At 39.5% G+C, this 16,116-nt stretch overlaps 1 protein-coding gene across 1 annotated transcript in view; it reads left to right on the top strand.

Annotated features, from left to right (window-relative positions):
* The window catches only part of tmem132e (transmembrane protein 132E), a gene marked incomplete at its 5' end in the record, with an annotated part of 92,662 nt that overhangs the window by 51,796 nt on the left and 24,750 nt on the right, over window positions 1–16,116 (top strand). Inside the window, one exon of the mRNA XM_034114137.1 lies at window positions 8,581–8,860. Coding sequence (XP_033970028.1) covers window positions 8,581–8,860 — 280 coding nt within the window. The remainder of the gene's footprint in view (window positions 1–8,580; window positions 8,861–16,116) is intronic.

Consider the following 16,116-nt stretch of genomic DNA (forward strand, 5'->3'; position numbering starts at 1 on the left):
GCTCACGAAAAACACATAGATTCACAATTTTTAACACATGATGAATGCACACGTATTTACACATATCTTATGCAAGATATCACATTTGTAAAAACTATTTTTTATGCAGATAACACAATTCCAGCCAAGGTAAAATGACGCTTGTTCTTCAGTCATGTGAACGATATGACTGCTTCATATGGCCTTCATCAGTAGATTTAGTTTGCTCAGTTGCCATCGACATGTAGTTATCCCATGATTCTGAAGCCTTAAAGCTGGAATATGAAAGCCTTTTTCATTCCATTTGTCCATTAGGTTTCTACGTTCTGGGGTTTTCCATCCATCTGTCTATTCGCTCTCATTAACGTGATATTTCGGGAATTCGTTGAGGGAATTTCTTCAAATTTGGCAGAAACTTCCACTTGGACATAATGATGGACTGATTAGACTTTCATGCCAAAGTTTATGACCACTTTGACCTCAAAAAACATGCTTCTGACCATAAGTTTAGAAGTCATACTGTAGACTAATTTAAACAATTTCCCAAAAAGGTCTAATGGGATGAAATTACAATATTTCCGGTTTTCGAGGCAGTAATTGCAGTTTGGACATTTCACTTCTCTGGAACAAATATCCTACATGTAAGGTCACACAGGAGTTTAAAGGCCCGGACACACCGAGCCGATTTCGGCCGTCGATAGATGTCTGGCTGTCGATGAGCGTCCTGTCGCCCTACTCAGATTGGTGTGTCCCGCACCATCGTGTCTTTTCGGCCGTGCCGACACCTTCCACTCCCGACAAAATAAATCACTCTGATTGGCTGTTCAGCTTAGCGAATCAGTGCATGAGAAGCGAAACGGAATTGAAGAAGGCACACACGGACAGCTATTATTTTTCATTTTCCAGTACCGCACTAAACATGTTTTCGATTATAAGTCGTTATGTGAAACAGTCTGTGATGGACGAGTATATATCACGCAGTCTGTCTTCCGGTTGTTTCCTCTTTTGAATGACGAATACACACTACCGCCGCCTGCTGGTAAGGAGAGTTATTGCCACTCACGCATGCGCAGTTCGTACGTGCTACTTGGCCGTCGGCTGAAGTCTTTGCGGTGTGTTCCAGTGCGACACATGGCCAAGACGCAGGAGACGTGAGGCGACACAACAGTCGGGTCCATCGGGACGTGTTCTTTGGTGTCAGTTTGGTGTGTCAGGGCCTTAAGAGGCTGAACATGGCATCACAACTTCCCAGTTTAGAGGCGGTTTACCTTCCTTTCCTCCAGCAGAGGATAAGGGCATTATGGGAAGTCTTTTTTAAGATCTGACTAAAAGTAAAACATGTTTTAAGATCTGAGATTTCTCAAAATAAAATCACTTTTGGTCAGATTAAAAAAAATGATTCTCATGTATTATCATCATGTAAGTAGAGTAATATGTTTGTATATCAATTTGACACTGCTTATTTTTTGTATAGTATAATAATTCTCATGTTAAATATTTGTATTTTTGTTTTACACATTCGAAATAAATCAAATCAAAATCAAATCAAATGTAGCCCGAGACCTCTTCCGTACTTTCGCCTCTCTTCCTGTCAGCGATCATATTCAAAAAGTCCCCAATACCTCCAAAAAGAACATTTATTTTCTGAGATAAATATCATACCTGACATTCAACATTTCACATGTGTTTCGTATGCATAGTTTTCCCCTTAAAGGTAGGGTAGGTAAGTTTGAGAAACCGGCTCGAGATCGCTAGAATTTGAAAATACACAACCGGAAAAAATCTGCCACTTCCTTACAGAGCCCCTCCTCCAACACACACGAACGCACACATGACCAATGAGGGCACGAGATAAGTTTGTGCACAGATGCAAGGCTGACAGGCAGGTAGGCCATCCAGTTATTTTAGCCGGGCCGGCTAAAATGATTGGTCGTGCTTTTTACAGTACTACAGCTTCCACAGATGATATTTATTTATGGATTTTTTGTCAAAGCATTTCAGATATTCATTGCTATCGGGATGTTAAGAGCATTCCATGGAATATAACAACAAGTGTATCTCGAGCCGGTTTCTCAAACTTACCTACCCTACCTTTAATCACGCTTATTGAATCATGGTAACTTGTTATACCTTTAACTATACAGGTAGTTGTATTGGTGTTTCTTATTTTGACTTGTTTAGGACTAAAACCCAACGTCTAGAAAACAGGACTGTACTTGATTTGAAGACTTGAGACTTTGTGACTTGAAAAACAACAACCTGGACATTTGCCAATAACAAAACAACGCCACTGCCAAGCAGACTGGCAAACTATAGGCTCCTGAACTGAGATGCCAGGCGGAAAATAGACCGGAGAGACAGCAGCAAGATTTACGAGAAATCATCTTAATTCTGACGAACGATGGCTCTTAGAAAAGCCCTGGCAGAGAAAGCAGGATCTATCTGTCTTGACCTTGCTCTTGTTTGTTTACAGTCATTATGAAGTGCTTTGATAATGAATTAGATGATGTTTGCACAAAGCACTGTAAATAATACCTCAAAGTAAGCTCTCCCAAGCAATGTATTTTAGCTCGTTAATCATCTCAACCATACTCCAGCGCCCCCAAATCGGGTGTTTATCTGCGTCAGACTTTGCGAAAGCTGCTTCGTTTTGCCTGAGTTATTGTCTTTTCATTAACTTCTCTCTATCCTCCCATCTCGTGCTTATTCACTCCTCCGACTCTCCTTTAGACGACCTTCGACACTCTTCCCCTCGCCTTTTATTGTTCCTTTCCGTTGCAGTCTTTCCATCCTACGTACCTTCTCTTAACGTGACACATCCTGAGCTGTGCTTCACAGAGAGGTCTCCTGCAGTGGGCCGTTGCTGCAGAATTGCTCACTGGCAACATGCTCTAAAAAAAGAAAGAAAGTGTAATCGGGCGGGCAGCCTCGTGTGCACCGGAGCTTCAGCTTGTTCGTTTGTATCAGAGACTCTAATAAGAACAGACCATTTTCTTCTGGGGGAGAGGAAAATATCAACCTTATTTTCAGGTACTGAGTCAGGAAAGTAAAGTTCGTTGTGGAAGTCCTGACAGAGACGGAGAGTCTGACTGTCTCATTGGGTTTTACACCGCCTTTAACTGAATGAGTAACGAGGTGTGCGGTGGAGTTAACTCACTTACCAAAGTACAACTGCAGCTACGTGACCCTAAACCACACTGTCAGCCCCCCCCCCACACACAGAGGGCCACAGTCCGAACGCCAGGGAGCTCGTATTTATATATATCTGGGAAAGAAATGTCTCTTAGGTTAGTTTTAGGCGTCTGAGTTTGATTTGTACAGAAGAGGATGAGAGACACATGTGATCTTTGTCTTTGGATCTGACCAAAAGTGATTTTTCTTTATTTAGATCCGAGAAAAAAAAGGAAATATTCTGAGAATAAAATCTGAATTCTTATTTTTATCTCAGAATTCCTTAAAATAATTATTTTGGAGTTAATTAATTATCTGGAAAACAAATTCTGTATGCCTTCAATTAGTTTTAGGTGTTTAAGTTCGATTTATTCGGAAGAGAATTAGGGTTAGGGTTAGGGTTTGTGAATTAAATTGTTTTTTAATTCAGATTTTTTTCTCAGAGTTCAAATCTTTCTTGAATTATGAGTTTAATCCCAGAATTCTCCCTTTTTTTTCTTAGATTTACCTCTGATTTCTGTCTTTTTCTCAGATTTCTGACTTTGACTTTGACTAAGAATTCGTATTTTTCGCAGATCTCTGAGTTAAATCTCAGATTTCTCACTTTTCTTGGATTTCTCACAGTTTTTTCGGATTATGACTTGATCTCAGAACTAGAAATAAACAAATTAACTTCTGTTCAGACCTTGGTTTGCTCATTTAGGCACTTGTAATTTGCTAATGCATTGTTTTACATGTCTTGTCTTACATAATTCAAAATTGATGTTGTAGAAAACTGATAAAAGTGAAAGTCCTCCCTATCTCCCCGACTACATCCTACATGTCCCATAATGCATCAGCTTGTAAGACCTTCCGTTAGGAAGACTTGTGTCTACCAATAGTTTGTAACATAGACTCTCTGTTATAGTTTGTAACCGAGCCATTAAAGAAATGCAGCTGTTTCTACCGTCTAAGTTCACTTCTCGTGGTGTTATCTTCAAATCTTTAAACAGTCTACATTTTAGGATTATGAAGTTTGAGGTGATTGTGTTTATTCAGCTTATTCTCTGTTACTTACTAAGTAATCAAAGACAATTTCCCGATAAAAACTAACCGAGGAATAAAACACACAAACACTCGACAGAGACCTTGTGACACTGCAAACGACAGCTTATTATTTTCACAACAATTCTGTATTTCTTCAGGTTTGTTCCATTTGTTTAATAAATAACTTTGCCTGCTAGTTATGCTGTCATAAAAACGCTTATTCATACCATCTGGAAAAATAAAATAACTCCTTAAAGGCTTACTATGCAACTTTTAGGGGCTTGTAAGCTTGTAATATCTGAGACAAAATCCATATGGAAGATCATTTTAACGCCCAAATGGCTCAATTACTGCAGCAAAACCAGTATCTCCAATCACCTTTTATAATTATATTGAATTGTTATTGTTTTAAAGACTGCATGGACGCAGTTTATGCTAATGTTATGCATCAATTCTCTCACTAATGTTACGTTTGCAGCTTTTCTACCTGTCATGGCAATCATTTCCTCAGTATTGACTTCATAGTGGCTTTGATACGTTGCAACAACATCACATGAGAGAGCTTTGCATTTTTTATAGATTTTTTAAGTAAAGTACTCAACCAACCATAGACTCAGATGTGATAAGTGTGTGACCCGAGGTTAATCACGGCGAAGGAGATTCATGAGGTGAACTTACCGTTACTTGAATGAACAACCGCATACTGGAACCTTTAATGATCCATGAGCGCCTTATAGGAAGCTCAGTTCTTTTTCCAATACGTCATAAAAACCTGCCAGAGCTCAGGTATAAACAGGCTGAAGCACTGGGGTGAAATGATGCGTGTGCAGGGGTGGCGTGCTAAGAGAAAGTAGCAGAAGGGAGGGAAGGTGGAGAGGTAAAAGCAACAATGCATTGTGCTGTCCAGGGACTTATTCAATCAATGTAATTCTATTTATACATCCCAATGTCACAAATTATACATTCGTCTCAGGGGTGTCTTTTTAGTGTGTACAGCATGGAGCGACCTCTTTCCTTAGAGCCGTGCAGTGTGCAAGGAAAACTCCCCAAATAAAACAATAATCAACGTAAAAAACTGTTAGATATGAAGAGTTATTTATTTAATTGAAATCAGCAGCAAAAACAAAAGTCTTCAGTCTGGATTTAACAGAAAATGGCTCACTTTTGATTAACTTTAACGTTTAAATTATATTAAAAAAAGGTTTACTTTTGATACTGTTGTTGTTAATAGTCTATTCTTCTTTTTACAAAGTAAGTAGCATTTAATATTCAGGACTTTTACCTGTAATTGGATATTTTAAGTCTCTGTTATTTTATTATTTTACGTAAGGATCTGAGTACTTCTTCCACCTTTGATTAATGGGACATTAGTGCATTGAAAAGTCGGAGCAGAGATGTAACTGATGAAGATGTTACTTTTCTGTTTCCCTTTTATTTGTCTATTTTGAAATGTTTGTTTATTTGTTCTACTCTTTTTCATTTCACATTATGTGCAATGCCTTGTTTACGTACATGCTGCTGTGACGGACAAAAGAATACCAAATAGGGATGAATAAAGTATATCTGAACTTAAAGGGGACCTATCATGCAAAATGCACTGTTGTACGTCTTTTCTACATGAATATGTGTCCCCGGTGTTCCAGGGAACTCACCAAGTGTCAGAAAACACAACCCTCTCTATTTTCCTCCATACCCAAATCTCTAAAAAAGGGGCTGCAACGGATCTGATAAAAACTGATCCAGATTTGAACACTGTCCTGACGTCAGGACGGTGGCGCTACGGCTATTGGGCCAACTCCACCAATCAGGAGGAGACAGCCACGGCCATTGCCGTTCGAAAGCGCTGGAGACGCTGTAGTACATATGCCAGGCCTGTAGGTGGTGCTGTTCTCACTGAATCAGCCCTTGCAGAGCAGAGCTAAAAAAAAGTGCAAATTGAGCGAAATGAGGCATGGCTAAAATGCATGATCTGTTTGGTATTTTGAAAACAGAAACGTATAAATATACCTTATATAGGTATGGCCCTACAATATATCATTTAAATATACCATGATAGGTCCACTTTAACTTAATTTATGAAAGGTGAAAGGTGCGTTCTAAGCGTCTATGAGTCCTTGTGACAGAAGTTTAGCCTTAGGATCGAAACCTGTTACTCAAACTGATTTACTGGCTGGTAAACAAACGTTGTGAGTGCCGCTGCCTCTCCTGAATCTAAAGTCAAAGAGTCAGAGCTGAGATTAAGCCGCTTCTTGAAGAGGAACTGGCAGAGTGTCAAGCCTGCTGAGCGAAGCTTTGGTAACTCATACATCTTGTTGTAGAGCAGATTGCGCTCAGTGGGGGGTGCACCTGGCATATTTAACCCCGCTGCCCAGGGCTCCTGTGAAATAAGAAGGGCATCGGTCCAACAAATCTGCTTTTTGGTGATTATCATCCCTCCCTGCTGGCACAGAGAGCTTCTTTCTAGCACATCAGAACAGATCAAATGATGGATTTGTGTGGAGGTGTTTCACATCAGTGGTTCGATGTCAAATTATGAAATGAAAAGAGACCCTTGAGAACAGAAGGCCCTCGTTGAGACGTAGCATCTGAGTATCATTCAGCGACTAGTAATGAGTGGAGATGGCTTTAAGTTTTTTAAGGCTTCTCAGTCCGTTTGTTGCCCAATTCAAGTCACATTTTGCACAAGTGGCACTCTCAGTGTTCATGGGTATTTCTGAAAAGCACTGCTACTTTATTTGCTTCCTCCTCGACTATTCAGGAACTAGTTTGTCTCTAAAAAGCTGTTTTCACATTCCTCTACTGAAGGGGGAAACCAATTGGGACTTCCATAGCATTTTAGACTCCAACTACATTTGTTACTTCACGATGGAAAACACCAAATCCCTGTGTAGTACACCAACATATTGACAAGAAAACTACTCAAATCAGGAGAGAGCTGACTTGTCGCTACAGGGAGCGAGAGCTGCTGAAAGTTTGGACAAGAAACATCAGAGTTTGCGGTAGATGAATGTAAATCGGACCTCTGAGCTTTTTGCACCATCTACAAAAACATCCAACGAGATTTTGAAATAAAAAAAGGTCCAATGCACTCTTCTGGCACAAAGTCACAGAGCATTTAAGGGCTTGGTTTAACAACCCCCGCAAAGCAGCAAACACGCAGCCCTGTTTTTATCTTTTACAAGCTTTTTTATGTTTAAGTATATCACTCTGAAATAGCAATCGGATAAAAAAAGGCTTTCAGTGCCTCCGATCTTTTTTTGTCTTACTTTCTTTTTCCCTATAAGAACACTTTCATAAAATCTTGTTTGAACTTCCGAGCGCTTTTTCTTTTTTGAAGCAATAAGACCTTAATGTATGTTTTACAACCACTATTGCTTTGTTAGGCCCTGCCAGCAGAAAGCACAAGCTCGTGAACAACAGAAACAAATCACTGATCGCTACTTGTAGAACACAGACGTGAAAGAGATGAAAATGATATCTCCAGAAGTTGACTTACAGTGTTGAACCAAGCACAAGTAGAATTTATCAATAAGAAATAAAGTCTAAATGTGGAGGGAGAACCTTTTTTGTACTTTTTATATGTGAAATAAGTATATATCATAACAGAGAGGACTTTAAAGAGGACATAATATGCATATTCTCAGGTTCATATCAGTATGTAGTGTCTCTACTTTAAAGAGTCCTCTCCTGCTGATGTTCAGGTGTATATCAGTATGTAGTGTCTCTACTTTAAAGAGTCCTCTCCTGCTGATGTTCAGGTGTATATCAGTATGTAGTGTCTCTACTTTAAAGAGTCCTCTCCTGCTGATGTTCAGGTGTATATCAGTATGTAGTGTCTCTACTTTAAAGAGTCCTCTCCTGCTGATGTTCAGGTGTATATCAGTATGTAGTGTCTCTACTTTAAAGAGTCCTCTCCTGCTGATGTTCAGGTGTATATCAGTATGTAGTGTCTCTACTTTAAAGAGTCCTCTCCTGCTGATGTTCAGGTGTATATCAGTATGTAATGTAGTGTCTCTACTTTAAAGAGTCCTCTCCTGCTGATGTTCAGGTGTATATCAGTATGTAGTGTCTCTACTTTAAACAGTCCTCTCCTGCTGATGTTCAGGTGTATATCAGTATGTAGTGTCTCTACTTTAAAGAGTCCTCTCCTGCTGATGTTCAGGTGTATATCAGTATGTAGTGTCTCTACTTTAAAGAGTCCCCTCCTGCTGATGTTCAGGTGTATATCAGTATGTATGTATGGGGGGGGGGGGGGGGTTGTTGGAGACACAGGGATTTTAGCCTTTGCAGACCATTTACATGCACAAAAACCTATATATCACACGACTACAGGAAAGGGAAACCACAAAAAGCACAACAGGACCACTTGATGTATCTAATGAATGTCCCCTCTCTCCCCCGTAGGAGCACCAGAGACAGCGATGCAGACGAGGATGAGGATGAGCCGAGGGTGAGTCGCGGCTGCACCCTTCAGTACCAGCGGGCCGGGGTCAAAGTGCTGACCCAGTTCCACACCACCTCCACGGAGGGCACGGACCAGGTGATCACCATGCTGGGCCCTGATTGGCAGGTGGACGTCACGGACCTGGTGCAGGACTCCCTGAAGGTGGCCGACCCCCGGATAGCAGAGCTGGTGGACCGGACGGTTCTGGTGGGTCTGGAGCTGGGGTCCACCACGCTGAAGGTAAACCAGACGCCTTTTTATTTGATACGATACGATATACTTTATTGTTCCCGTAAGGACATTTGTTCTGGACTCCGTCCTGCAGTTCCGCATACATGTACATATACAAACGGTTAGAAAAATATCACTGGTCACCGGCTTGAGCTTCAATCTCAGGATCCATGTATCTCTGATCCTCTCCAGAATGGAAGTAGTCATCACATACAGAGCATCAACTAGTTCCTGAACAGTGTCCTTCACATGCTGATATCCAAGAGAGGGAGTTACACAGTCACAAGATGGAGGAATAGAAAGCAGTATTCAATGTTTACTTCAGATTAGCTCCACGTCAGAAATGAGCATGCTTGTCATATGTCTATCTCCATAGAGGCTGAATCATCATGTTAATCACATAGCTATCATATGCCTCAAACAGTCCTGATGCTCTTCTAGGTAATCATACATCCTGTCATGTTCACAGCTACAGTTGGGATACCTTTGTTATCATGTGTACTCTGATATTGGAAGAGGACATTCAGTATTTTCCCAATACAAACATAATAAACATTAAAATACATACACATATCATCACTCATACACCGTTTGCACAAACACAAAACACAGACGCACATACTGACAATGGCGACCTATTGTACAACCCTTATGGCCAACATTTAAAAGTATATTACATTACATGTGAGTGTTAAGAAGCCTAATGGACAGAGGCAGGAATGAGTGCGTATATCGGTTCGATGCTGTGATTTGGCATTAATCAGCAGTGAAAAATGAAGTGTCTGGAGGTGACAAACGACGCGTCTGAGTGAGAGGCGTGGAAGCAGCCGTGGTGTTCTTGAACGTGCGCACCACACACAAACTGAAGGTTGAGTTTAATAGATGAGGAAGGAAGATTTCAAAGTTGGAGATCATTACTCTTTCTGAGTTTCTGAAGGAGCTGCTTTCTTTCGGAGATTGTTGATGCCTTAAAATGCAGGTTTCGTACTTTTTTGTCATAGTTTTGCTGAACTTTTCAATTGATATCAAAGGGTAGTTCAGTCTGTCGCCATTCAAACCTCTGATCCTCCAACTGGTAGACATCCATTTTCCCCGTAACGCCGTCCTAAGTTATCTTCAACAATATATTCCCTTCAAGCTAATACAGCATTTCTATCCCTTTCATCTGACTTTTGAACCTTACTTGTTATAAAATAGAAACCTCTTTGATTGTTGATGTCTTTAACATAACGTTTAATTTAATTTATCTGACGCTTTTATCCTTAGCAACTTGCAAAGCATAATGTTTACAGCCCTTTTTATTCCTTTCATGTTTCTATTTCAAGTGTGTGCTGTTGTGAAAGTCCACTTCTCTCTCAGGTATAAGAGCAGATAAATTAAAGTGCATTTGAATGCATCGAATGAGACGGGTGCAGAAGTTCTTAAAGAGAGGAAGCGGCACAAGTTATGAGTCCTGGGCAGTGATTTACGGACGCTTCACCGGTCATTTATGGGGACAGAGAGAAGTAACGGTTGGCGAGAGTTTTGATCACCATAAAAGATCTCAGTTTTATTCTGTCAGCAGAAAGAATGGCTGCCTGATTGATGCGTCCGATGATGGCGAACTAGGGAGGACAGATATAAGTCGCCGATTCATCATTTTAAACGTGCAATGGATCATTTGTAATCTGTTGAAGGGTTTGAATAATTATACACCAATTTACCACCAGACCTAAGTTGCCAGACTGGCTCATAGCAGTTGTAAATAAATGAATGAATAAATAGATAAGGTGCCCAGAAAAGATTTCGTCCCTCAAAACACTTTAAAAGATTATGGATTGATTCAGAAAAACCTGCTAGACCTAAACTAATCCTATTGCATTACAGTGATCTAGAAATAAAACATATATTTTTTCCGTAAGGTTGCCCTCTCCTTAGAAAATTACATATTCAAAGGAATGATTGCTAATTGCTACTGCTAACATGCTAACACTGAAGCTAATATGTTAATGCCTGGCAGATGTCTTCCGGTTCCTTCGACAAAAACGCAATGCAATCTCTCCATAGGGTTTAGGAAAATATCTGGAACTAAGGTCTGTGGTTGAGACACATTGAAGAGACGGATCACGTTTTGTTCAGTCGGATAATCTCCACATGTCTACCCTACTTTTATTATTTTCTAATCATAAATCTAGTCGCCAGAAGCAAAATGCTAACGTTATGCTATAAAGGAACTACAGCAGGGTCGCTGCTTCAACGCCACGCCAACTTCAGATCCATATTCAAACATACAGATTCTAAATGGTACGAGTTGAAGCGTTTGTTTGAACAGTTAGCAGGAGGCAGGGACTTGCTTTCAAGCAGAACACGGCAAACAAACTTAGAGGAGTGTTTACGTGTTCGGCGTAATGACGTACAACGTCCTCCACGACTTCTGTAGTCCTATTCAGCCACTTGGTAACAACCATCGTTTTTCAGACACGTACACTCTTCAGAAATCACCAGTGGGGTCACTGCTGATGGATTTAATGTCGTAGAACAAAACGTGATCCGTCTCTTCAATGTGTCTCAAAACCACAGACCTTATTTCCAACTATTTTCCTAAACCCTATGGAGAGATCCCATTGGCTCTGAGACGAGGGAACAGGAAGTGGTAACATGCTAACTTACTTCCGGGTTTTAGGACGCGTCACTGTGGCACTCTATAGAAAGTGAAGCCAATGAGGTTAAATCCTTAAATGTGCATTTTGTCTAATGGCCAGCAGGGGGCGGCATAAATAAGTCAGATTGTATAGAAGTCTGTGATAAAATGACCCTTCCTCTTCCTTAATTTACTAACTTTGTCAACATTTCCCTGATGAGTTTATGGTCTTGATCTTTAGTCTCAAGTCTTCTTGAATACACCATGATGTTGATTTAGTAAATTGTGGTCCAATGGACGATAGAGCAGGGAAAGCTTTAGGGAATGTACACAATTTACACTTAAATGTGTCCTCCTGGCAGCTAAGTGTTATGATTCATGTTCATGGCCCCATGAATACAGCATCAGTGCAAAGATGTCGTGGTAATCTATGCAAAAGTTCTCAAGACACATCACTTCAATCTAAACCAGGACTCACTATTTACCACATTTCATAGCAATCGATCTAGTAGTGTTAATGATTGTGATATTTCAGTCTGTAAACAGGGCTGACTGGGCTACTAATAACGTGGACATGTTATGTGAAGGGAATGACTGAAATGGCATGAAACAAATTCCTATAAAATCTTTAAACAATCCTTAAAATGCCATGAAGAAAACGGAAATGATGTACAATGAATGCTTTTTTGAAGTCATAGTCAAATATGTCCAGTTCTCAGTGCTTATTTCACAAAGGACAGTGAAATGAATTTCTGAAATGAACAGAGTAGATCTCAACAATGGTCCTTTCAGTCTTTGAGAGGGTTTGAATGAGTGTTTGAGTCTCAAATTGTCCACCAGCCCGAGAATAAGAAATAAGAAAAGGAGCAGCTTTTATTCAGTTGTGAAATATTTCAGAGAGTCGTAAGATTGCTCTCTTTTTTTGGAAGTATGTTTGAGGATTATTGCTTTAATTAAGTGTTTCTAAATTGGATTTGACAGCTCTGCTTGATTAAGGCCCAATCCCAAACCGTCCCCTACACACTACCCCTCCGTTTGTGCGTTCACGCGGAGGGTCCGCCACATTAAGTGCTGTTCCAAACCAACGAGTGTGGAGCGGTGTGGAGGGGGAGTGGGCTATCAAGCCCTCAAACAGCGAGTCTGCATCAGTGCTGACTGGAGACCGGTCTCTACCTGACCGGTCTCAACGCTGTGTGTGTCCGTCAGGAAACAAGCTGTTTACAAGTAGTTCCAGCAAACGTCCACTGATACGCTCCGTCACGGAGGGGGAGTGTGTAGGGGTAGGGTGTAGGGCGTGGTTTGGGATTGGGCCTTAGGATACAAGCAATATTTGAGGTTTAAAGGTAAAACTAAAGATAGAAGAGTTTAATTATTCTGTGTTTATTTTCTTGTGATTACATGGCAGATTGATGACTTTCTAAGGATTCACAGAAACCTGGTGGGAATGGGGGTTTAATCCCGAGGATTACTGAACAATAGCTGCTTCTCAGAGACAGAAGCCAGACTTGGGCAGAATTCCCCGAGCGTCCTGTGATCGCAGATTATTTAATAAATATCTGCAAACAATAACCACTCGTCCAACAAAACACACAAACACAGAAATAGATTTGAAGCTAATCTACAAAATCTTTCAATCTCACTGGAAAATGAAACTTCAATATTTACTGTTTGATGAAGGAACTGAGTCCTGTTGTATCTCAGCAATGTGAACCCTTCGTAAGAATAACGACCAGAGATGGCAAAAGTACACACATCCTTTACTCAAGTAGAAGTACAGATACTCCTGTTTAAAAGTACTCTGGTAAAAGTAGAAGTACTGACTAAACTTCTTTACTCAAGCCAAAGTAAAGAGGGCTTTGAAATGTACTTCAGTAAAAAGTACCCATAACTAGCAGCTGTTTTAAAGAGTACCTGACCTCCCTTTATATTAATAGAACAATAATGTCATTGTTAGCTAATGAATGTTTCCATGCTGAACAACGGCAACATGACAACGTTTTCATTGGTCCCTCTTCTTTAGAGAAGACCAGGAAATGATGGATACACGGATCGTGTTCAAATCAATAGGCACGCAATGACTCTAAATAATAATGATCACGCCACCAAACACACATTCAAACTAAAGGAACCAGCCTGTTTGGGAAATGAGAGAAGTAGAAAGTACAGGTATTTGTGTTCAACATGTAAGAAGTAGAAAGTACAGGTGTTTGTGTTCAAAATGTAAGAAGTAGAAAGTACAGGTATTTGTGTTCAACATGTGAGAAGTAGAAAGTACAGGTATTTGGGTTCAACATGTGAGAAGTAGAAAGTACAGGTATTTGTGTTCAACATGTAAGAAGTAGAAAGTACAGGTATTTGTGTTCAACATGTAAGAAGTAGAAAGTACAGGTATTTGTGTTCAACATGTAAGAAGTAGAAAGTACAGGTATTTGTGTTCAACATGTAAGAAGTAGAAAGTACAGGTATTTGTGTTCAACATGTAAGAAGTAGAAAGTACAGGTATTTGTGTTCAACATGTAAGAAGTAGAAAGTACAGGTATTTGTGTTCAACATGTAAGAAGTAGAAAGTACAGGTATTTGTGTTCAACATGTAAGAAGTAGAAAGTACAGGTATTTGTGTTCAACATGTAAGAAGTAGAAAGTACAGGTATTTGTGTTCAACATGTAAGAAGTAGAAAGAACAGGTATTTGTGTTCAAAATGTAAGAAGTCAAAGTAAAAAGTCGTCAGAAAAATAAGTAGTGGAGTAAAATACTGATACCAGAAACATTTACTTAAGTACAGTAAGGAAGTATTTGTACTCCACTACTTCCCACCTCTGATAACGACACACATATAAATGGGTTTTATGGGGAAATGGTGCCATTAACTCGAGGTGGAGGTTTGATGAGTGAATATGCAGCAAGTTCCCTTATTTTTATGTAAAGAGTTATATAGTCTATACAACTCTATAGGTGAGAGGATAATTCAGTACATACAATAAATTAACAAATAACAGCCCCTATGAGATGTCACATTCACAAGAGCATTGTCTTTATTGGAGGAAATAAATGGATTTTATGGTCAAATTAGGCCAATAACATAAAAAAAGGGGTTTTGAAGGTTATATGTATCAAGTAGAAGACGTTCCACCTCCATGTTTATCTAAATATCTCATAGTCAGACTCTTGAGATATTATATGTCATGTAATCTATGAAAGTCTTTAGGGAGACGATCATACATGCTATAAAATATGGAAACCAATAACGACCTTTATGAGATTTCATATTCACAAGAGCATTGTTTTGTGACTTCACTGGAGGGTAGAAATGGATTCATGATGAAATGGTGCCGTTTACATAAAGAAATCACAAGGTTAAGGTTTGTTGATTGAAGGTTACATATGATTGTAATCTGAATATAAGACTCTTGAATTACTATCATATCTTTTATAACATAGGAAGTAAATGTAATCTATGAAAGTCTTTAGTGAGACGATGATAAATAAATGTCAAAAGCAATAACGACCTCTATGAGATTCCACATAAACAAGATCATTATGTCTTTGTGTCTCTCCAATCTTTGATCTGTGTAATAAAGTGAAATATGTCCCCAAAGGGAGTAATGAAGTATGGCATCAATAGAGAAACACTTACATGTAAATACAGGGGCTTGCTTATTTAGCTACCATGCTACATGTCCCATTATTTAACTATGTTTACTTTAAATAACAGAAAGATGAACTAACTCAAACTCTCATTACGTTAACTAAACTTGTCTCAAATCAACAACAATGTGATCAGTAGGAAAAGTGCTCTAAACAGAAACAAGTAACAGATTGTAAAGTATATTTTTAGACATCCCAGTGCATTTATACAGCAGCTCAGGCAGTAAGATGTTACGTTTGTATACACATATCCTTAAATTACATCATCACATATGCTGGAACTGCTACCTCCGCGACCCGACCACGGATAAGCGGGAGAAGATGGATGGACGTACACAAGATACTAGGCAGTGCAGTTAATACAGCTGAGTGTTAGATACACTTTTTAAGCATTTATCATTTCTTAAGGAGCACCATTTGAATGTGCATGTTTTATACATCATGAATCAAAAAGAGTTGTTTAATCAAAGTCAACTTAATCTTTCAGTTTGTGTGTACAGACAGAGAGATCGAAATGCCATTATTATGCCAAAATACAAACATATATAAATATATGTATACTTAAGCAATAGCTCACGACAGGCCGTGGTATATGGCCATTATATCACAGTTAAGGGGCGTGGTTCGGCCCGACGCGAAGCAGGCAATTTGCTTTTCAGCCCAACTGTATACAGTTTTTCTCAGACGCGGAGGGATACTGACTTGTTGTGAAAAGTAACTACAATTCTACCCGTGGTATACGCTCAGTATACCACGGGTAAGAACCAATCAGATTGCTTGATTTTACTTGTCCGTTTTATAAAAATATGTACATCCTACTGTATATAGACACAATCAACAGACACATTTATACATATGCACACATTAAGACATAAATAAAAGCACAACAATCAATATACAAAATAACAGACTTGTAATCTATACAACTCTAAAGGTACGAAAGCAATGAAATGTGGAAACAGATAACGGCTTCTGTCCCGATGTTACATTTTCTTAACG

Source organism: Trematomus bernacchii, unplaced genomic scaffold (genome assembly GCF_902827165.1).
Source record: "Trematomus bernacchii unplaced genomic scaffold, fTreBer1.1, whole genome shotgun sequence".
Classification (NCBI taxonomy): domain Eukaryota; kingdom Metazoa; phylum Chordata; class Actinopteri; order Perciformes; family Nototheniidae; genus Trematomus; species Trematomus bernacchii.